Below are 23,274 nucleotides of genomic sequence, written 5' to 3' on the forward strand. Positions count from 1 at the left end.
GGCAGCAGAAGCGCCATTTTTGCCAACGTCTCATTCTCGCGTTTGGGAGAAAAATGCCTTTTCATTTTTGGTTTTTCTTCGATGAGGTAACCAATATAAGACATTCCCCCTTTTGCTCATTAGGTAATAGTGGATCGATCGATGTGCCGCCGCGCGGATTGGTAATTAATGCCGGGGTGGAGAAGAGGGGTGGGATAGCACACAGCTTTTGTCGGAAAATTATATGGCCGGGAAATCGCAAGATCAATCGAAGATGTGCAAGAGTCCTTATGATTAATGAATATCGGTACGTGCGGGAAAAATTCCGTTGCTGGCTCAGTAAAATCAGAAAGACGAAAATGCCATCACCAGTAGATTAATTAATCTTTGAACAAATAAAAATGGTATGGTATAAGGAACAATCTTACTTATTATGTTGATTGTAAATCCCCGCGGAACAGAGTTTTAATTTAATGAAACATTTTCAGCATTTTCGTAATTAAAGTTGCGGGTAAACTAGGTACATTTGTAGAGAATATTAATTCGTAAGTAATTTTGATCACAAAAAACAGGCAATAAGTCCCACAAAGCTCAAAGGGAACATGCTTTAGGCCAATTAGAAATGGGACGAAAAGGTGTATTAAAAAGTTAAGTTGTCGTTTATGCAAAGACTTAAAGATTAACATTTTCAAGTAGTTTTCAACAACTTTATTATCATTCAAAAAAAATTCATGGTCAACTACCTTTTCGAGCCCTTATTCTATGGTTGCTTTTCAGATGCCTGACAAGGAGGGCACGATAAGTTTCCCTGAAAAGGCTATGGACGTGGGCACTCCCGTCCGTTGCAATGTCCTGCACTTCAACGGTCAAGCAACGTGGCATGGTGGCACGCACAAAAAAAAGAAAAATCTACGCCTTCAGTTTTTAATCGCACAGCTGCTTACATAAATGCACGCCTGCGCGAAAGCCGCCCGTCGAATGTCTTGCAATATGTCGCCTATCCCGCCTATCTTCGACCGAGATTTCTTAGTTCAGCGTGAGGGGCAATATAAAACGCAGAAGATGATAGATTGCACGAAATCGATTGCGGAGATAATAATTACTGGAAAGATGGATGCTCCATGAGCATATGTCAAAGTCCAAAAGGCTCTATGTTAACGCAAATTCATGTTTGATATCCATCAACAAATTATTACAATGGTACCTAGTTTAAAGACATTTATTTTATAAAATAACAGCTGAAGTTCAGAAGCATTAATTTAATGCAAATTATTGAAAAAAACATTACCGTTTCAAAGATCAAACCCACCGGAGTGCTCCAACTTCTCCCACAGTCCAACCATTGGAAGCAAGTGTGAGTTGTTTCCAAGAACCGCCAACCCCCATTAGAAGAACCTCTCGACTTCACGCCATCAAAGTTTATTGAACCGGAAGACGCAACCTGCGGTCATTAGAAAAGCACCGGACGCCAAAACAGCCAATGGCAACGTTCGCGAGTTGGTTGGCTGTTTCGCGAATGATCGCGAAAATAAATTCTACCAGCTGACGTTAGCGCTGCGGATACATACGTTGGCATATGCACAAACTTGAGCTCCGGAACATTGAAAGAGCACACAGTGAAAGTGCAAATAAAAGTAAATTTTATTTATTTCATTGAATATTGATGTTCGAATAATAGTCACGCTGGAGAAGATCAACAAATAAAGCGGGCTGTACCCATGGAAACTTGGGTAATACACTGCGTGCATCGAAGTTAGCTTAAAAAATACTCTGTTCCGTCACCAAGAAGAAATTGGTAATCTTATTACTTAAACGAAAAAGAATTCAACAAACAAACAAGAAAATTTAAATCGCAACTCAACGACAAAAACGCAACATTTGCCCTCCATTTGACAAGTTTCGTTGAACGCTGAAAAACATTCGGAGACGAAGGAACAACGAGCTAGTTTAAATGGGTAAAGAGTTAAAATGAAATGAAATTGCTTTACACTTTTTCATTCCAAATTTAGTCAAAAACTTGCTAGTATTGAGAAAAAGTAAAAATAAATTTAAAGGCTCAATTTTCTTTTCATCAAAGTACACTCAAAAGTAAGGTTCTGTGGATGCATTTATGTACAACATAAAAGCATAAGCGAATTTGTGTTGGCATTTAATCGTATTTGACGACTCTTAAGTTTGAATTTTTAGTAAGTTGATGCAAGTAAGAAAAAAAAAAAGCTAAAACTAATTCGTATCTTTGGTTTTTGAGGTAAATTCGTCGTGTGATAAAACCTTCGTAACAAGATCCGTTCAATTGCAAGCAATTTATTTTTCATATTTTACATTTTGGATAAAGTTATGTTAACCGAGTCTTTGTAATCTTGTCCATTTATTGTGGGTTTTTGGAATAACGCCTTAGGCCCACTGAACCTTCTGCGTGGTCGTGGCGCACATTACTAAACTCATTCAAGTAACATTTCGGGCACACAAACGGGGTATCCGTCATGATCCGAGCATATAATGCTATGGGCGAGTATCCGCCAACTTCGCAGCGTGTTCGTTTGATCGTGTACGATGAAGTAAATACCACCACCACCACCACCACCATTAACCGGACTGATCGAATGCTCCATCATCGTGTGCGATGCACAATTAAGCCGAAATCGCACGCAGCCTCGCATCGCCAAGAAGATGGCGAACAAAGGCGCAGAAACAGAAGTCTGCAAAAATCCACCCCGTCCGCGACACGCCGAACCCGCTCCCCCTCCCGGGTGGTGGGGGGGATCGACAGGAAACGGCCTCTGCGAGAGTGGCGTCGGCGGCGCGACCGGCTCTTGGTGCTGGTGGTGGTTGCCGGCATCCGGACGCGCGCGCGCGCACACTCAAACAGACGCATAAGCGACGCCGCCGCGGTTACGTGGAGCCAAACAGCAGCGACGAGACGCTGATCATCGCTTTGAACGTTTAGACCTTGAACCTTCTGCCGGCAACAACCTCTCCTTGCTCGCCGGCCGACCCTGGGTCACCCCCCAAGCCCCCCCGCCACGACCCGCTGCGGCCGCGATGCGATGGTGTGCGTCGGTTTGCCGGCCGGTCCCAGGCCAAGCCACGGCTGTACCTCTTTATGATCCGCAGACTTTGATGCCATGGGAAGTGGGATTAGTTTTAAGCAAGTGCAGGAAACTAAAACCTCCAAACTGTAGACAACAAAAAAGTAAAACAACTGTTAAACAAACACATCTTTTGTACAATAAATTTAAAACCCCATAATTACTTTAACAATATGTGAAGCACAATACAACATAAACAATAATTTGCAGAATAAACTGCCTAACAATTGAGCGTTTAAGTATAACACTATTGTTGTAACAGAAAAGATTCGTTTATATTGAAAAAAGATATAACTTGATATAAACTGAAAATCGAAAGCTACATTCAACAAACACTATCCCTTTCTTTAAATGATTACGAAAAATATATGAACAATTGTAAAATTAAAAGATACATAAATCATATTCGTCAAGTAATTCACCAAAAAAGGTGAGAAGAGTTTTTATAACCTTAACATATTTTTTCCATGTTTTGTTTGATTCATAAAACAATCATTGTGATGCAACTAAAATTAGATTTATTACCACTTTTTAAATGTAACTATCTCTTATGATATTCCAGGGCAAGTAAGATACAAATTAAACTCTTCAAAAGGGCGGTTGTAATCCGCATAAGACTGGATAATGAAGAGAGTTTTTATTATGAAATATTTAATATTTTAAAAAAAACATATAAATCATCCCCAGTTAAGCAAAACACTCCAATATTTCGATTGCTTCAGCCATTAACCGTCCCGCAAATGTGAAAATTAAGCGATAATTACAACCAACCAATGTGAAAATCAATTCACCGATGCTCGTAAAACTTCGCTTCGAAACACCATAAAATGTTTATGCATGTCAATACGAGTTTTATGAAGCTGCTTGGAAGTCCCTCGCGAGTTGCTCATGTGCGGGGTGGTTGCGGGAAGGGAAGTCCAGAAGAACGCACAAGAAAAGTCTGACACAGTTGCATCCGCCGCAAGATTCGCATGCATTCTTGAGCAGCAAAACCACGAAGCGAATCGACGATCCGGCGAGGCAAGGAAGTGATAAAAGTGAAATGATATACAACGCCGCCACGTTTATATGTGGTTCTGTTGGTCAAATGTCGGTGTGGGAAGCGCGCAACCGGAGCAAAACGTCTTATCCGCCCTTATCCGTGGCGTCTTTCCTTCCGGAACATCTCTCGTTCGTCTTCCCCATTCCCCGTCTTCTCGCTGAAAGTAAAGACGAGCAGCATGCGAGAACGCTGGCACAATCTTTCCGTAGCGTTCTGTAGCCGTGCGAAGGCGGACGATGGTTTATCGCGTGGTCCTTTTGCATGGTTTTCACCCAGTTTTGGCTGCTTCTTCGTGGAACGGCTGGAGGATTTTCTGGCCACTCCATTCTCGTCTCGTTCACAACAAAAGACCCGACACCAGGTGTTTATGTAAAAAGTTATTAAAACCACATCACAGATCAAAACAGGGTGATATTCTTTGGCTTTCCATGTGCCTCATGTGGTAACCAATCGGCGAATATGAGTGTAAACCACAACAACTTAACGAGTAAGTTAACTTATCATCAAACGTCATGTAAACAGTTTCGTTAAGATTGAGAAAATAGTTTAAGCAAGGAATTCAACATCGAAGAGCAATGTTTGGTATTTTAACAAATATGCTTGTTTGTAAAGTGTTTAAACAGTATTTATAATATTATTTACTTCATCAAGTACAATAAATTGCTCACCTTCATACATTTCAATTGAGATTTGATTAATTAGACCTAAAATGAGGGAAAATGGTCTTCAAAAAGGGGAAGCATTTTTCAAACAGAGCATAATAATAGCCTGTTACGCTGGATATTTTAAATCTTCAAAATTAAAGGTCATTAAATAAACTTTTCCTTATTGATAGAAATCGCGTTTCTTTTATATGTATCCAGTTTTATGTTTCAGTTTGGTTGACGCCTTCGGAAATAATTATCGTTGTATAGGAAATCTGTTGTTGAAAACACTTAAAGCACTTTTATTGTTGTTAACCATGTAATAGAATATTAAACCCAGAAAGCAGACACGATTATGACTATAAGTATTTCATATACACAATCGATAAGGCAGAACAGTGGGCAGAAAGTACGAATAGAGCTCATAATAGAGTTGATTTAAAATTTCCATTTGTTAACTTTTAACAAATTAGCTTCACTAAAACTATCTTAAACATTTATGTATGGAAAACTCGAGTTGATTCTTTCTTAGGCAAAGGGTTCAGTTTCTCATCATCTTGCCTTTACCGAACTCAAACCCAAGCGGCGAAAGCGTCCGAAATCAGTCCAAACCGTACGCGATCGTGGGGAGAAAAACCTAGAAGAAAAACACCTGCTCCGAGATCGAGGTGAAAAAGCAAAACCTTGATTGGATGATCGAATCGATGCCGTACCATATGCTGCCCCATTGAATGAAAGATGGCCACAAGATGCCGGCCGGTGTAACGCCAAACCGAGGCGTACTGTAATAACCAGTCAACCACGGTGGCAACTCTTCTCTTTCTCTGTCTTCCCCCGCTTTTGTAAAGCTTCGGAGCCCAGCGATCCACTACTTTATGTATGTCCCCCGTCCCGCTCACACTTGCACCAGGCACCAGGCGGCGGGTGTTTTCCCTCGGTGGTGGTGCATCCGTTTTCCCTTGATCCAGAGACGGACGCGCTCAGGTGGCTCCGAACGCTGTCCCGTCGGAAGAGAGACACGCAATAAGAAAGCCAGCCCAACAAGCGTAAGCCGTCGGCGGAATGAACGAGAAGAAGAGGCAACGCTGCAGCTCGAGCTTGAGGTGGCCGCGTCATCGTCGTGCGGCATACAAAGCTGGTCAAGCGTAGTCCGACCACGCGCACACACACAGATAGCCGAAAGTCCCTTCGAAGATCTAAGGGAAGAAAATCACCTGGAAGGAGTCACGTCACGTCTTTACACCCTGGTCCATCAGCAATACCTACGAAATGGTCGATCGATTCTTAGGCAGGGACGCCTGTACCGAACCACAACGTCTCGGAGTCAGCAGAAGAACGGAAAAGCTCCCGGGTTCTTGGTCCAGTTACCGAAGCATTTTGCGGATTGTTTCAATTCAATTATAGCGTCAAGTTGCGGCTAGCGATAGAACATGGGCAGGTGCTGTGGACGGGACATTGCAGATCTTATTTGTTACGTTTAAAGATGGTCCGATGTATGCATTTCTGTATAGATTGCCTACAAAAAGTCAGCATATCTGAGGAAAGTAAAAAATCTCCCGACAATAAATTGTTTATTCGACGACCAACTGAATCCAGTGTTGCATATAAGCTCGACAGTAAACCATTTATTCTACATTTCCTCTCAGGCTTAGTCCTTGGCAGCATGAATGCCTGTTTATGGCTTTCGGTATTCCCCGAACTCGGATGATCCCTTTGACGGGGTACACCGGACCGAACTTCTACCGTTACCTGTCCTTCTGTAGCATTCCAGCGTCCCAAAATCCCGAAAGGTAGCTGGTCACAAAACCCTACCCCTGTACCTGGAGAGAAAGTTCTGGACGGTTGCATGGGACAACGAGCCACATCCGAGGTTTTTGGCACTCACTCCAACCCCATGGAATGGTGACTCTATTTCAGCTCGAAATGATCTTCTGCAGAACCTACATTTTCACTCCAGTGCACACACGAGTCACTTGACCTGGAATGGGTCCGACATCATGGGATTGGTAGTACCCCGCGTACGGGGTACGATCATCGAAATTGGAGAGCAGAACATTTCGCTTCGACGCTTCTTCCTGCGGGTTTCTTGAGCCCACACGCACACGAACACCGTGCACACGGGGATACAGACAAGTGTACCCATACAGGTACAGCCTGCACGCCGTTGATCATCGCTCGGGAGAACCTCCAAAACTTTATGTGCGATTTGGACATACTGCATATGCGGCTTTGGTTGGTTCGCCGGCATCATGATCGCCATTTTGAAGTTTGGCGATCGACGAAGTACTGGAGGGTGCAATTTTTTTTTTTTTTTGGTTGAACAGGATTAGATTCGGCAAGAATTTAAGGCTCAAAATTAAAGAAAATTACGAAGAGGATCATCAGAAAGGGATAAAATCTTACTATATTGAAATTCGTGTTGATGAACTTAGCTCTAATTAATAATTGTTCTCTTGGGCTCTTAATAAATAAGGCACTATCCAATGCATCTCTAAATTACGCAAATCCTACGACGAAAAAGATATGATTTAGAGCAGTATTTACCTGAAAATCGGAAGCTTTTCAGCCTTGCACACACCGTGCTCGCATGCGGGATTTCCAATAGTTTTCCAATTTCGAATGTCTTCTTCACTGCCAAACCATGACTCAGGCAAGCTGCCTGCAACTCAGACAGCGGTGTTGTAAAAAAGTTTCTTCCGCCGCAAGATCGCACTCTTGAGAAGCAAGAAACACTTGACACTTGCACCTGCCCAGTTTGTTAAAAAAAAACACCTCACAATCAAATCACGTTGTTTCGTTACAACAAAGTACACAAACGCACACACACACACATACACACGTACAGTATATAAATTTATGTACTCAACCGATGGTGAGAAACGGATGGATATAGCAACCTAAACCAGTCCCGCAAGAGAATCACGGATAAATAGTCCACTTTCGCCGTTTGACGTTGCGATTTCGCGCACAGTTTGGAACCGTGGACCAGCACTCGGACTGATGTGGCACTTGGCAGACTTGGATGACAACGAACGGTTAATGTACTGGTTTTTGTTTCAGTCGAAATAATAAATCCCCAAAGTCCAATTCGAACGTTAAATCATCTAAAACAAGATAACGAGACAATCGTTTCCTTTACCTCCCACACAACTTTATTGCGTATTCATTAACAGGCTTTGTGGAACATGCAGTTAATCATTCAAGAAACTGGTGATGTCTTTTCGTTTTGCTCCAATAAGTTTATTCCAATTTGTTTTCCTAATTTAAAACATTACTTATTTTAATGAAATAAAGCAAAAGACTGTCCTTTGGGTAATAGATACACCTGTTTGGGGGTTTTATTTTTGAAACTCACAGGACTGCGTTAGGGGAAGTTGCAACTGAGCGTTGCAAAAAACAGCACACCACGTAGCGCAAATGGTCGCCGTCGATCGCAATCCAATAATCGTACCGCACAACACACACAACGTGGAGTCCCAGTGCTCTGCCGCGAAACGTGGTCGAACGAACAATGATGGTGGTGATGATGCGATGCACCGGCTGCTTTCAGCTGGCCGAAAAAGAAAACAAACGAAAACGACGACGACAACAACAAACAAAACGACCTGCAAACGCCAGTCGGCAGAGGAAAAGCAACATCATATCAGGGAGCCGAATGGCAGCCAGCGGTTTCGAGCAGTTTAGCATCGGTGCTCGAATGGAAACGAGGCGACCCATCTCCCATTCGCCAGCTGGAAGCAATCAATCGAAGAAGGCAGCGAATATGGAGCAGCAGCACAGCTAGGTTGTTGTATGCAATAGTACCTCTTCGAATTTCCACGCATCCATCCAGGCGAACTGGAGAGAATCGTGTAGAAAACGGACTGAATCCATGAATGGGATGCCAATAGAGGGACACACACCGGGTTGCTTATGCCAAACATGGCGTTGGATGAGCAATAACTCTCCACACACACGCGGCACAAGACAATGATCGGTGAGAAAGAACCGAGAAAGACTAGGACAGCTATGGACTGCACCGCCATCACGCGGTGCAGAACGATGGTTCAAACAAGCAAAAAATACCCAAGAAACCACGGCCAACTGGATACCAATAGGGGGGCAACAATGAACGTGAGGAAGATGGAAATATCCATCTCGCACTCTTTCGTCACTCGTAGTGTAAGGTGACCAGAAGAGGCATGGAAATGGATTTGGAAAAATAAACATGGTCTGCATGGACAGATAAATCTCACATACAACAACGAGAACGAAGCGATGCCGGTGGTTTCGTCATCCTCCGGTGCCCCAACTGCTCGAATTCCAGCAGTGAGAAGGCTCCCCAACATGCCTCTCCCTTCCGGCAAAGTGCGAAGTATCTACGAGCAGGTTCTTCGTGTTCACGAACATCTTTATGTATAGAGTTATGCTATGTAAACATATAGATTTTTTTTGTTTTGCTCTGCCCCTCCATTACCGGCTTACCGGGTCGTATGCAGCGGTATGCGGCGAACATAAATAATCCATAGTAACGCGCATAACGCTACTGTAACGCTGTAGCGAAACGCCGTTAGCTAGGAACAAAAATCGGAGATTTTGAGACTGCTTTGCAAAGGTAGTTTTGTACGTTGCTGCCTGTTTAATTCCAAAAAAATGAGCTATGTTTTTTGCTTAACATGAAGCTTTACTTCGTGATTGTCATGCCTTTAAAAAAATGTTTGGAAATAGAGAATTTGGGTTCATAACCCAGAATGTAAAACAGGCCACGTCAGAATCACACACTTTTGGAGGATTAAGTATTTGAAGAGGAAAGTTGTCAATGGAATAAGCAAATTCATTTCTCACTTCCAAACCTCCCTCATCCTGATCCAAAGAAAACAAAATATCAGATTTTTTTCCGATTTCATATGGTAAGAAAACATCGCCAAATAATCCAGAAAAGAGCACCGGCAAAGCCATGTTTTCATGATCCCAAACGAGGGCCGGAGTGTGTGGGTACGCAACATCCTTACCACGAGGCGGTAGAACATTACAAAAATCCGAAGCAAAACAAAAAGGCACAATTTTATCGTTTCTGACTTTTGCTTTGCCGGTTTCTATTCGAGTTGATCCATCAACGCGTCACCGCTGACGCAAGGAAATAAACACCATCTGCTCGACAGATCGAAGACGGCGACGACGACGACTTGCACTCCCGGGTATGTTTTCCTTCTTCTCTTTTCCGATCATTCCGTTCCGAACCGAGGCCACCATAGCAAATAATTTCGAGTCCCTTTCATTCTGGAACTACGGGGGCCTCGCGGAATGCTGCGTTTTAGAAAGATTTGTTTGTTCTCTCCCTCCCGCTCTTCATACCCTTGTTTCCTTCAATGCAGACGGTTTAAGAATTAACACCTTCCACCTGTCTACGAGCGTGCGTCGAAGAGTTTTAGTTTGGTTTTGGGTGGGTTGTCGATTTTGATTCTGTGTTACTCGGGGTCCACTACAGAGCGACGTCGCCTGACAGGCGCTGAACTCCATGCAAAAAAAACCTAGCGCGATTCGCGCGACATCGCGCAAGGTTTTTTTTATATGGAGTTCAGCGCCTGTCAGGCGACGTCGCGCTGTAGTGTGGACCCCGAGTTAGCGTCATGTTTGCCTTTCGCGTATTCTCCGGCAGTCAAATGCGATCGGGCTGGTCGAAATATGCTCATTTGCACACTCCAGGTCGATGACGATGACACCTCACTATGGTAAACAATAAGATCGAATCAATGATTTTTATGTTGGGATTGATGGGAAAAGAAATTACAGGCAAAGTTTTATTTGGTTGCCCATACTAAACTAATGCATGATATTTCCGGGGCACTTGAAAAGGGATACAAAGAATATCGTTCTAAATCTCTAAAGATTCTTTCTCATTGCTCAAATGACACTTCTTAATTTACTCTTCTTATAAATTTATATTTTTCGATCTTGCAGAACGAAAACACCACCAGTTATTCCATAGTGCGAAGGTATGGTGGCGATGATGCGAGTGGTGGTTGTTTTTGTTCTTTTCCTTCCTTGGATGTCAATGACACCTACCAAGACGGCGGTGACTACCACCGACAACAGTCGGCTTGACTATGGCGAGCCAAATATACTGGAGCGTGTCTGAATTTTGATGACAGTACGAGGCCGTTTTATGACTACAACGTTCTGGACGAGAATCGTGAAACATTTTCGTCCGATTCAACGAATTTTGCTATGCCAAAGATCAGTGTCAGAACCTTAAGGCACAGGAGAAACCGTTCTCCAAAATGAAACCAACCAACCAAAATCCTAGATATAATTATCATTTGAATCGTCAAGCAAGAACTATCGATCAAAAAGTGAAGACACAATTGTTTTCGATTTCCATCGAACTTTTTGAGAATCCTTCACATCTTGAATCTATGAATTTATGCTTCAAGCATTCAATTTTTGTAGAACTTCATTAGATCATTACGATCAGCAAGAATAAAGAAATTGGTTTTAATTTCCTAATGAAAAACAAATTTCCTCTGGTTCTAAAAGAAACGGTATTTCAAATTAAAACTTTCGTTATTGTAAAAACGGTTCCAGGAATTTCACTCCTTTTTTATGTCCTCCACTTATATTATTTGTGTGCTAATAGTATCATTTAAGTTGCTTAATTTTCCACCCGAGCCATCGTTTTTCCAGCCTCCGGGCAGGATTGCTTACTCTGCACCCGGCCACACTTCGGCAAGGAAACATTGCTCCTTTTATTAATTTCTTTTTTTTTTATTTTGGAACCCGTGTCAAACCGATTCCATTGGTTGCAGTGTCTCGTATGTACTTCGGGGCTTAAGTATTTATTCATTCGCTGTCTTTTCTTTTTACCCGACTTTTCACTATATCACGATTGGAACTTTTTTTTTTTAAATTTTTTAAAATGCAAATATTTCGTAAATAAAAGATTCGATAAAAAAAGGCAGTGACGACGGGCGGGGAAGGATGAAAACAAGGGGTGGGTTTTTTAAGGGGTGCAGGAAAAGGCAAAAAAAAGAATGAAATTAACTGGACCAGAGAAAAAAAAGCATCTCTTTCAAGTACATAACAATGGCGAATTAAAAATCTAGTGGTCACCGGCCGAAGTTCGGCGTGGGTGAAAGGGAGACGGAATATGTACGGGCGTATATGTACGCGTGCCTAGCATAAGGAAGTGCAAGCGCGATGGAGCATCGGTTTTCGACGAACATGGCAGCATGGGGCCAAGCGTGTTTGTGTGTGTATGTTGTTGCGGGTCGATAAAAATTATACAGACGAGGAGATAAAAAAGGGGAAAAAAAACTACTCGAACTCGACGTTATTCAATGAGGCATAAATATAATCATCGACAGCCGAGCGGAGGCAGCCCCTGGCAATGACGATGACGGCTGGACGAATAGGACAATAGGACGAAACGGTGACCAAAAGTGACTGTTCGCAGTCACTCGGAAATACTTTGTTAGCATTGCAGGTTTTGTAAGAAAATTCTATGTTCCAAAACATTGTTCCGTTCTGTAGCCACAATTACATAGTAGACGATCTTATCCGTTATCAAGTTCGAGAAGGATGTACATTCTCCAGTAGTCATTTCATCCAGGATCAAATACTGAGTACAACAAACAAAAATGTGTCCTGACCAAATTGTCAGACTGCATGCAAATTTTTTCGACCAAATGGCATATGTTGCCCACTTGGTTATTTTTGTCCTTCTGTTGATAAGAACCGGGCGGTAAATCCTGTAAAATAACAGGTTGCATATGCTGCCGGATCAAAAACAGCCGTACTGCAAAAACAAATGAAGCTCTATATATAGAGCATATGCTAGCTTTGTTGAAGCAAACCGTTAATCAAAGCAACGACCAATCCAAACCCAGGAGGGCTGATTTTTCTCGAACGCAGTCAGGCTAGAAGAACGGTTTCCACATGAAATTAATAGGAGCACTTGTTTAAGTGAACACTGTTAGTTAGACTACTCTTTAAAACAAAACGGAGCATATGTAACCGAAAAAACCAACAAATAAAATCGGACATATTGAATTCAAACTCCCAGCGAAATATTTCATCTCTCTGAAATATGATGCAACATTTCGAACGGTCCGGAGACGTGTAATACGCCGCTAGCGCCCTCTAGCGAGGATCATTGAATCAGCTAGCGCCCTCTAGCTCCAAACCTAGCTCGGCGGCCGAGGTGTAGACAAATGAAAGGTCAATCAAAGCTCAAAGAGCATTTGGCTGCGTACTGAGCCGTCAATCACAAAATTGAAATGCAGCTTTCGTTACGATCGAAACAAATTGAATCAAATCCAAAGCATAAAACTACGTTTCAAACTCACCTGCAGCTCGGCCTCGGACACATCAATTTCCCCTCGGTAGACGAACTCGATGATGAACTGTAGGTCGGAAAAGCAGATGTCGGCGGGCAGAATGATGGTGGGATGTTTGCACGGATTATCGAGCAATATTTTCTGAAAGTACGCTGAACATGCCGACAAAACCACCTGTCCAAAACACCGAAAGAAACAAAATTAGCAGGATAAGCCAGAGAATCGCCAACCGTGCAAAGCTGCACCTTACCTTGTGCGCCTTCAGCGAATTGTACTCGCAGGCCAACGTCACATCCACGAAGGACTGCGATTCGAGCAGCTCGTGAAACACGGACGTCATGTTCGACTGATAGTTGTTCCATCTTAAACTAAAATACTGATGCGAAGATCTGGCCGCCTTCGAGTACGGCGATGTCGCAGGATATGTGGACGATGGCAGGTGCGTCGGAGCCGGGCCCGACGATGATGCTTTGGTATCCATGTTTTTCGGTTTCGCGAGCGTTTCCCTTTTTTTTTTTTGTATCGGTTCTTTTTGGCTTTAGTTACAATAATTTGCTATGCATTATTTTTTATAGCAGCCTCATAGACTGCTTGACTATGTGTTTGCCTTGTTTTGGTTTTGCTAATGACTACAATTGGACTAATTGATTGCTTCTTTGATTGAATGGCTCCGTTTGACTATCTAATATACATGGTGCATCAAGCAGTTCTCGGTTGCGCAGAAAATCTGAAAAAAGAAATAAAAAAAACAAATTGTAACAACTGGTGGAGACTTTAGGGTTGTTGCACATCATACGTCGGTAAATTTAAAATCCCACAAACACCATTTATACGTAGAAGCGAAATATAAATTATAATAGAGAGTTCACGTATTATGATCAGTTCAACAGATTTTTTAAAAACTCAACTTGAAAGCTACCAGCTTCGTTCGGAAGTGAGCTTTCAAAAGTTCATTCGCTCGTCATTTTTACGCATCGCTACTGCAACGTGTTGCACTGGAGTACTTCTAGGGCAAATATTTTCATGACCCGTTACGAATGTTATGAAATAATTCTTTTTTATTTTACCACGAAAGGATTGGGGGGTGTAACAGCCCTCGAGGTCCTGGTCAACTTTCAACCAAAAGGATGGTGGAGGTGCTTAAAGTATAAATTTACTTTATGTGTCCTTTTCGCAGTAGATCATATGAAGCTAGCTTACTTTCCCATACGTTTAATGATAAAACATAAGGGAAAATCATGTGCCGACCATATCGTCCGACTACAAAGGGCTCACCACAAGCGCCACGCCGACGAGTCCACCGAGAGTGCGGTTTACCACAACCATGGAAAACGATGGTGGATGGCACATGCGGCGTGCCAATGCAAATAGACAGCCCGGTGTGCCGTTGGATACTAACGTATCCGCGCTCCCTGCCTGGCCACAGGCGACATTGGAGGATGTACGACAGTGGGATACTGTTACTGTTTACCATCCGACGCGGTTCAGCAACGCGTCGTATTCTAAACGTTCCCTTGGGGTATAGAAAAGAGTATCGGGAAGAAACGCAAACAAATGTCACAATGGCGCCTGTGCTTGCACGCTAGTTCGTAAGTTTATCTTGCTCTCGTGGTTTAGGAGTTGGGTTCCCCATTGGATTGGCATCACGGTTTGATCATCCCAATCGCAAAAATCGGATACTGTTCGGAGCTCTCACTCTAAATTTGCACTTTCTCTCTTGCTTCCACTCGCACAAGGGTATGCAACCACTTTCTGCCGCGGCACCGAGCTGCGAGTGTATGCGTGAGCCATGCATGAATTTACTCCCCGCATCACGCTTCCCCTTTTTGGGTCCCACGAACTTGCATCGTTCGTTTCCTCCATTCTTCATGCCCCGCGGCCATTGCCCTGCGTCTGTCGATTTAAATCGCTTTCTGTCTTTTATGCGCTTTTTTTCTCTTTTGCTCATCTTTCGCTTCGCGCCAAAACTATGAAGTGACGTCACATTGCATTTGTTTAATACGATTTTAGTTATCACTTGCGGTAGATATAAAACCATATTTGCGTTGATTACAAGTGAACAAAGTTTTCCAGTGTTTATAAAGTGCAAAATCATAATTTGCGTTGGACCAAAATGTCCGATCTTGATAGAATGAAAATAAACTGGCAATTTCAGTCGTAGGGTCGCAAAGTACCTGAAGATGGATTTACCAGTCGATGAAGAAGCAGGGTCAAGTGGATTGAGTGAGTGAAAATAATGATTTAGTAATATTGAATTAGTGTTAAAGCTTTATTTTCCAGTGTCACAACAATTACATGCCGTTAATCCTTCGGATAGCACCGATATGCCATCTGAACCACAAGAGCATCAAGGAGAAGGATCCATTCATTCCGAAGATCCGAACTTAACGGATTATTTAGAATCGAATTCTATTAGTATGACAGGATGTCCTCTTGTTATCTTTTATATGCACTCTGGCTGCAGCATGTTGCAGTTTCTTCATCAAAAAGTTACCAACATGTTTGTCAGCTACTATTTTAATGCTCGTTACTGCCTATTTCCTTAAAAATACTCACCACCTCTTTAAAATTAATCAAACCTGTCGTTGCTTGCCTAGGTGTCCTACTGATACCCGACCAATTAATACTGGCAGAAAATGGCTTAGCAAAAATAATATCAATAGAATCGTGCATACAATTGGAAAGTTCTGCGCGCGTGACTTGACTTTGCAACCAAGCCAACAGTTTTCTTTTGAATTGAACGTTTTTTAGGTCATCTTCAAGCTTCAAAAGTTCTTCTGTGCTAGATATAGGAGAAAATTCAAAATCCGTCTACTTACGGATGAAGCCTTCTCTAGGCCATCTGACTGCCACCATCGTGTACAAAGTGACATTCGTAGTCGCAGTGTTGCGCAGAACTAAATCCAGTTTGGCTTCGAGCCTCTCATTTTGAAGTCGAAGTTCTCTATTCTGATTTTCTAGTTTAGTGAACTTCTCTTCAAATTTTTCAGACATAGACACGATGCCGTGTGGACGCGGCCTTAGAGTTTGCATTGTTGTATTGTTGTCCATTCTAATTAGATTTTGTGTAGAGCACAATGTGTGGGTAGGTAAAGCAAATGAATTGTATTTTTGCTTAACAATAACATTCTGCTAATTAATTTACACAGCTGTAAAACAAACAAATATAAAAAAGAAACACAAATAACTCCATCGCTTTTGGATCCGTTGCTTCAGGATAGTTTGATGGTGATGATGATGGAAATGAAGAGCAAGGTTTGGATAAACAAATAATAATGAAAATAATGTAATTTAATCGATCTTGGATGCTGCTTGATCGATCACGAACGGTTCGATGACAGTTGACCAGTCGAACAAATTGCCGCTAGAGGGAAACTCCTGCTAAGGATGAGAGAGTAAGGACCAGTCGTTCTCACTCTACTATCTGGTATCTAGACAAGTTATTGAGGATGCATCAGGATGCACTTGTATCAGCTGATACAAGTCAATGACCTGTGACAAATCCGAATTGGTTGGTGGATTTGAGAACGACCGTTCTTTCGTTCTGCATGCATAGAAAATTTTTAAACTTTGGCTCTAGTAAAATTATTGTCAATTTAAATGCGGAGAACTTTTTACACAAAGCGGAAAAGAAAACACGAATCGATGTAATGGCACTAGATTCGAAAAATTATTAGATAGTAGATTGCGTAGCACTTTAAGGTGTAAACTGAATTATGCTTACATTCAAACATTTCGTTATTTATATTGAATCACCAACTGGTCATGCAGAAGAGCAGCCGATAGCACAACTGGAAAACACTTCGTTCCATGGGTAAATATAAACCATCAAATAACGATAATCAATTCTTACTTGCCTTCTTTCAGTAACAATTGCACCGTAAAAAGTTAGCTCTTCAATTAGAATAATATGATATGACGCTTCCTTTCACGCCACCGCCACAGGCCCACAGGCACGAAATACCCGCGCGTGTAAGAGCAAACGAGAAGCAGACAGCTGTCTAGACTCTCTGAGTCAGCACGGAGCACGGAGCTAAAGTACAAAGCAGGAGAAATAATCGAAGAGAGGGAGAACACGGGCAAAACAAATACGACATAGATTTTTTTTTTATGCAACGCGTTTGTGACGTCATCAATCCGACATCACCCTAAACACACCGCAACACCGCAAAAATCGGGTGATGGCAAGTGCTCATGTGTGTGTATAACGCGGCGCGCTTCGACCGCGACACCCAAAAATCTTGAATTTGGCGATTGTTTAGGGGCTCAATTGGATATCCAATTTTTCTATGTGTAATATCCAATTTAGTATCCAAAACCCGCGTGTTCAAGTGACTGGGATCCTACCCGGAGTACGGACCAGTTCGGGTATAAAAATGGCAAGCGTTGCCGATACAGTCTGTACGAATTATTCTATTGTTGTACTATACTTAGTTGATCTCAGTTGGATGTTGAATTGTAAATGCCCATAAAGAACTTGAATTATATATTTAAAAATGTGAAACAAAACTGTTAAGCAAAAGATGAATATCTAATTGTCGACTTTTTCTATGCTCAACGACTATTTCAAGAATTGAAAATCAATTTAATGGTAAAATTGACAGCACGTGTTGTTGAAATAAATAACAACCACATTTTAAGATGAGATTGAAACAAACGTGGCCAAAATAAAAACTAAGACTTCTAAGCCAGATGTACACTAGAGGAATGCAGAGCAACAGTTGTCCTCAAAAAAAAAAAAAAAAACATGACGCAGAAGATGAGCATGTGACTTGGATGGTAATTTGATTTAGAGATACGGCACCAAAACATATATTTTCGACAGAACCTGGAAAATTTCATTCCAAAGAACGGCGACTAGGCATTTGGAACCTTAATTAAACTGTTTATCGTGAGAGAAATGCATTTCCCATCTGGATTCATCTGGCACTTTCCATTTCGAGCAACCGTTTTCCTTCCCGTTTTCCGCTCTTTTTTTCTCTCACCGCTTGTTTTCCGGAAGTAAACCCCAAGGAACCCACACACCGCCGCAAGATATTGACGCCCACAGGGAACATTCCCTCCCCAAGAGCGGTCGGATCCGTCGCATGTTGACGATCTGTTCTGCGTTTCTTCTTTTTTTTTTGTTTTGCTTCCCATAAACAACTCAGTCAACATCGCGCGTAAAGTAGCGAACACAGTTTTGTTTTTCATTTTCGTTATGCCTTGTGCGTACACAAAACATGCCCACACACACACAGGCACACTAACATATCCCTAATGGTTTTTTTCTGTTGTTTTTTTTCCCCGTTGTTATCATTCCGAGACCGGCATGTGGCAACAGTCGGAAAGTGGAAATAACATGTTTTTTTCGCACTTCATTTTCAACTAACGTTCCTCCGCTCGTTTGCTGCTGCAGCATCTCACTCTCTCTCTCTCTCTCTCTCTCTCTCTCTCTCTTTCTCTCTCTCTCTCTCTCTCTCTCGGAATGGCAATCACATGGTGTTGCTCTCTTTTCATCGCATCTGTTGAAATAGAGACTTGTGCAATCTTGCCATGCTCTTCTCGTTTCTCGCGTTGTTTCGCTCTTTCTCTCCCATCGTTCTTTCTCCTTCGCGCCAAACCTTCACGATTGCTTTGTTGTTCTCTATTGCTATTAGGATGTTGGTGGGTTTTTTCCTACGCGAAAAAAAGCATGCCGCTGCACAGGCCGCTCTGAGCAAGCGGAACTTTTGCACTCTCGAATTGCATCTTCGAGCGGCTGCGTTTTTCTTTTTTTTTACAACCATTCCATTGGTATTCGTGTATGAGAGAGTGCTGTTTTTCAATTAGCAAAAAACACAAGCTAAACTTTTGCCTCACGGACGACGACTTTGACCGCGTGTAGTTCGTGGAAAAAGGCAACAAACCAAATACCAAAGTGACCGTCGTGCCCCGATTGGGAGAGATGACAATTATCCATTTTGACAGACGCGGCGGAGAGTGGCCACAGAGACAGGCGAGGTACATCTGATGAGAGTCATCCGCGAATTGTTGGCTATGTTGGTTCTCTTCCCCGCGGATCATCGCAGCATCGCGCACAAACCACCACCAGACAAAAGCAGATGCTCGCACACTTGCGCACTGTTTGGCACACATTCGCTAGTTGGTGGGATAGGGGGTAGAAGAGAAAGAGAGTGTGGGGAAAGGTGCGCGGAGCGGTCTTCAAAATAGCTGGCAACGTGTACGACCAGAAACGAATAAATAAACATGCGAATAAAAACAAAACTGATAATATATTCCAACAATCCATCCGGCGCTAGGTAGAGTTTGATGGTGTCCGTTTCCTTTTTTTTTTACCACCCCGCCAATTGTGCCACAGCCGCCCGGTGTATGTGTGTGTGTGGGTCCGTGTCCCTGATGTACTTTTTTTTTCTTGCTTGTCCTTATGACAGCAGACGACGCCTTCAACATCAGCAGCAGCAGCAGCCAGTGGAGACTAGGGCAACAGTACTGCGTGTGTTTTTTTTTCTCTTTAGTTTCTTGTTTTGGCATTGATGTTCCCTTTTTTTCGTTTGGCTGCACAGCAGCGCGCGCTATGTTTGCTTGAAGGTTTGACGTTTCAATGTGTCGGGTGGGGGGGTTTGTTTTTCCTTGGGTCCCGTGATGGGCATTTGTTTTCCCTTTTGTTCCGGATCGTGTTTTATTATTGAAAAAGGCAAAGCGCGCCAGTTTTGACGGAAGCACGCATTACTTTGCTAGAACTCGTACGAATAAGCTGATAAGTTGCTTAGTTCAGATAGATTTACTGTAATATGGTTGTGGTAGTACAATTAAGGTGAAGTAAATTTTACATATTTTCACTAAAAAGACACTTTTATAATATCAGCTAAGTCTTGTTTCGAGGATTTTTGCTGGTTATTCTAAAAAATTTAAAAATTACTTCAAACAAACCAACAATAGTTGACTATGGTTTAGAACAAACTTACAATAGTTAAAACTTACAAAAAGTATAAAAAAAAGTCTAAAGCGTTTTAAAAAAGCAAAAAGCGGTTGAAAAAGTCCATGTTTCAAATCAAAGTTCATCAATCAACATTATATATTTACTCTATTCAGCAGAAAGTTCTTCGCAAATAAAGCTTATAGAGAATGAAAACTGTTTTCTCCACCAAATGGCAAAATAGAAGTCGATCCATCAATTTTTAATTGCAATTTCCACGAATTAGCTGAAGTTGAATAATCAGCTATTCAGATTGCACAAACTGTAAAACATGTTTCCTTTACCTGCTAATATTTGATTTTTCACAAGGTATTTTGTTTTTCTTTGTTTGGCTAAGTTTTCATAATCGTTGTGATGAACTCAACGATGATTTTTTAATAGATTCATCCTGTTGCATTCAATCAAGAAATTCCGATTGTAGTAGTACAAACTATATTTACTATTTTAAAAGTTAGAATGTGTCCAGTGACGTTCATTTATGTCTTGCTTCTCTCCATAATTCAATGAAAAGTTTCTGTTACGACCAAAACATCGAAAACATGGTGTGTGAATACTAATTTGAACTGGTTAGTTTTGGTTCCAAATTTCCCAAGAACAGAAAAGTAGTAATGATAAGTTCCTTGTGTAACCGCGTACAAATTGTTATAGTACTAAAAATACAGTAATCTTGTGAAATCATTTTTTTCACCACCTTCCAAAGCGTTTGCCCTCTGTTTGAATCACTGAGTGTTAGATTTAGAAGAAACGTTGCAAACATTTTCCGCATCTAAAATTGAAACCCAGCCCGGGACCAATCGCAATCGACCGAACACCGGAGTAGTGCGAAAATAGTTATGCTCCCAAACGGAGGCAAATCTTGCTGGCCCTGGGTGCGCTTCCGATGCGTTTTTCATGAACCACCGGGAACGGCCAATGGGTCCTACAATGGGGAGGAGGAGGATTGGAGGGTTCGCACGTGCAGTTGCCATAATTCTTCGCTCAAAAACTTAGGTCCTCCATGAGGCGGACGAACCCCGGTGTGTGCTAGGGCCGATAGTTATTTCGCCTGCCCGGGAAAACTCCGGCACATTCCACCACATGAGCGCGCTCGCCATTTCCACACACAAAAGCAGCACAAAAGGATGACCCGGCACGACGACGAAAAGGGAAACCGGCGGTGGCCAAGGCGTGAGGGCAGCCGGGAAAAGCGAACCGTTTGGTTGTGGGAATTTTCGGAACGCATTTTCACCCCGGCCTATTATAAACGAACCGTGTGTGTGTGTGTGTGTGCCTGTAGTACTGGGACTTGAAAACCAACCACCCGGGGGGGTGGGTGTCGAGAGACCCTGGTGAACACATTTTCTAGTTCTAGCTGCCCTACGACTCCCTGCCGGTCTCGCACATTCCCAACGCCAGCGCACGCACACTAGCATCGTGCAGAAAAACATAATTTCTTTTGCACTTTTGCAGAGACGGCGCAGCGTTTTGCGGAAGGGAGGCACAGGAAAGCACGAACGAACGTTTTTCAACGCTTTCGGTCGGTTTTTAAACAACTCTCAGCCACACGATCCGTTTTTCCGACAGCAACACAACGACGACGCCGAATGAAGCCGGCCGGGGTGTGCGGTGCCCGGAGCCGAAAGAAGGAGAGGAGATGGAAAAACATAGCAAGAGCGAGAGATCGCGTGAGTGGAAAACGCGAAGGGACACAGAACGGCGAGGAAGAATGAGCGAAAGGGGGCGGAAAGCAAGAGAGTAATGGAAAACGGAACGCGGTCCGCACATCGGAAGGCCTGTACAAAGAGACTTTCCCACCACCGCCACCCAAGTCCCACCTAATCCAACAGCAACCCCTTCGCTGCGCTTGGTCCCGCATCATCAACCCCTTCGCGGAAAACCCCACCCCATCCCACCCGTTTTCGGGTGCACTCGAAAAAGGGGAGCATAGGCATCCTCGAGCAGCATTCCAACCGTACGGAGCGCAGGGTGGAAGGAAAATGTCCTGGTACCGACCGAGACGGCCGACGAAGGGAGGAGAAACCCGGGAGGATAGTAGTAAAAAGCGGACTTTTCGAGGACTGTCGGGAACAGGGCGAAAAGCGTTTAACCGAACCGACGACGACGACGACGAAGACACAAGGCGGCAGAAGATGAAACGTGATAGCACATCTGGGAGGAATGCGGGGGTGGATGGCGGGCGAGGATGTGGTCGGTAAAATAGGTAAAACAACTCTCGCCAAACAGAGGCACGTTTCGTCTTGGTACCACCCCTCCCACCACCCTTTGCGCCTGCCACTATAGAGCGTCCCATCATCTCGGGCTCGGGAAGGGCGAATAGAGAATTTCCAGGGCAAAATCGTAATAAAACGAGCAAAACGAACGTTCCACCGGTATTTTCGCTCTTCGCCCATCTCTTTATCGTTCTCTGTGGCTCTCTTTCTCTCTGTCTCCCCTTTCAGCACAAAATCTAGTCCAGTGATTCTCAACCTATATACGCCGGCATGAGAGTTGCAATGCTTGGCCGCGACATTGTGTGAACGCCATCTGACGTATGGCATCATAAATCTATTCTAAAAACACCTATGATTAGGACATGATGCGGTGGAAGCACGGTTGATTTACATTACAGCGTTTTACAGCTCACCTAGCAATCGGGGCAGTGTATGTAGAACATCAAGAATGATAGCCTACTGCAGAGTATTTGATGTAGAATAGCAAAACCCACAAGTGGCAACACAAACCAGTAAGTAGAATATCCATCAGTTTCTAGGATCTACCAGAATGAATGTTGTCGCGTGGATGTTCGAAGTAGGCACGACCAATCGAGGGGTGCAGGTAAAAGTAGGGGAAAATCGCTTTCCGGTCGAAAACATACTTTTGCGAGGATTGTTGTGATTCGCGCTCGTTTTCTGATGCGAAAAAGCGATTTCCCCTACTTTTACCTGCACCCCTCGACTGGTCGTGCCTACTTCGAACATCCACGCGACAACTTTCATACTGGTAGATCCTAGAAACTGATGGATATTCTACTTACTGGTTTGTGTTGCCACTTGTGGGTTTTGCTATTCTACATCAAATACTCTGCAGTAGGCTATCATTCTTGATGTTCTACATACACTGCCCCGATTGCTAGGTGAGATGTAAAACGCTGTATCACTAAAACTACCGCAATTTTGACGCTTGAAAAATTACCGCTATTTATCTTCAATATTAAAAAGATTATATTAGTTTTGAATACATAAAAATAAAGATTCCATTGGATGTGCGA

The 23,274-nt window shown here is 42.9% G+C and overlaps 1 protein-coding gene across 1 annotated transcript in view; it reads right to left on the minus strand.

Annotated features, from left to right (window-relative positions):
- Positions 1-13,550, minus strand: part of LOC131266964 (protein bric-a-brac 1-like) — a 60,317-nt gene extending 46,767 nt beyond the window's left edge. Inside the window, exons 1-2 of the mRNA XM_058269671.1 lie at positions 13,320-13,550; positions 13,079-13,243 (exon numbers count right to left, since the gene is read on the minus strand). Coding sequence (XP_058125654.1) covers positions 13,079-13,243; positions 13,320-13,550 — 396 coding nt within the window. The remainder of the gene's footprint in view (positions 1-13,078; positions 13,244-13,319) is intronic.
- Positions 13,551-23,274: the final 9,724 nt, after the last annotated feature.

The sequence above is a fragment of the Anopheles coustani genome, chromosome 2, assembly GCF_943734705.1.
Source record: "Anopheles coustani chromosome 2, idAnoCousDA_361_x.2, whole genome shotgun sequence".
Taxonomy (NCBI): domain Eukaryota; kingdom Metazoa; phylum Arthropoda; class Insecta; order Diptera; family Culicidae; genus Anopheles; species Anopheles coustani.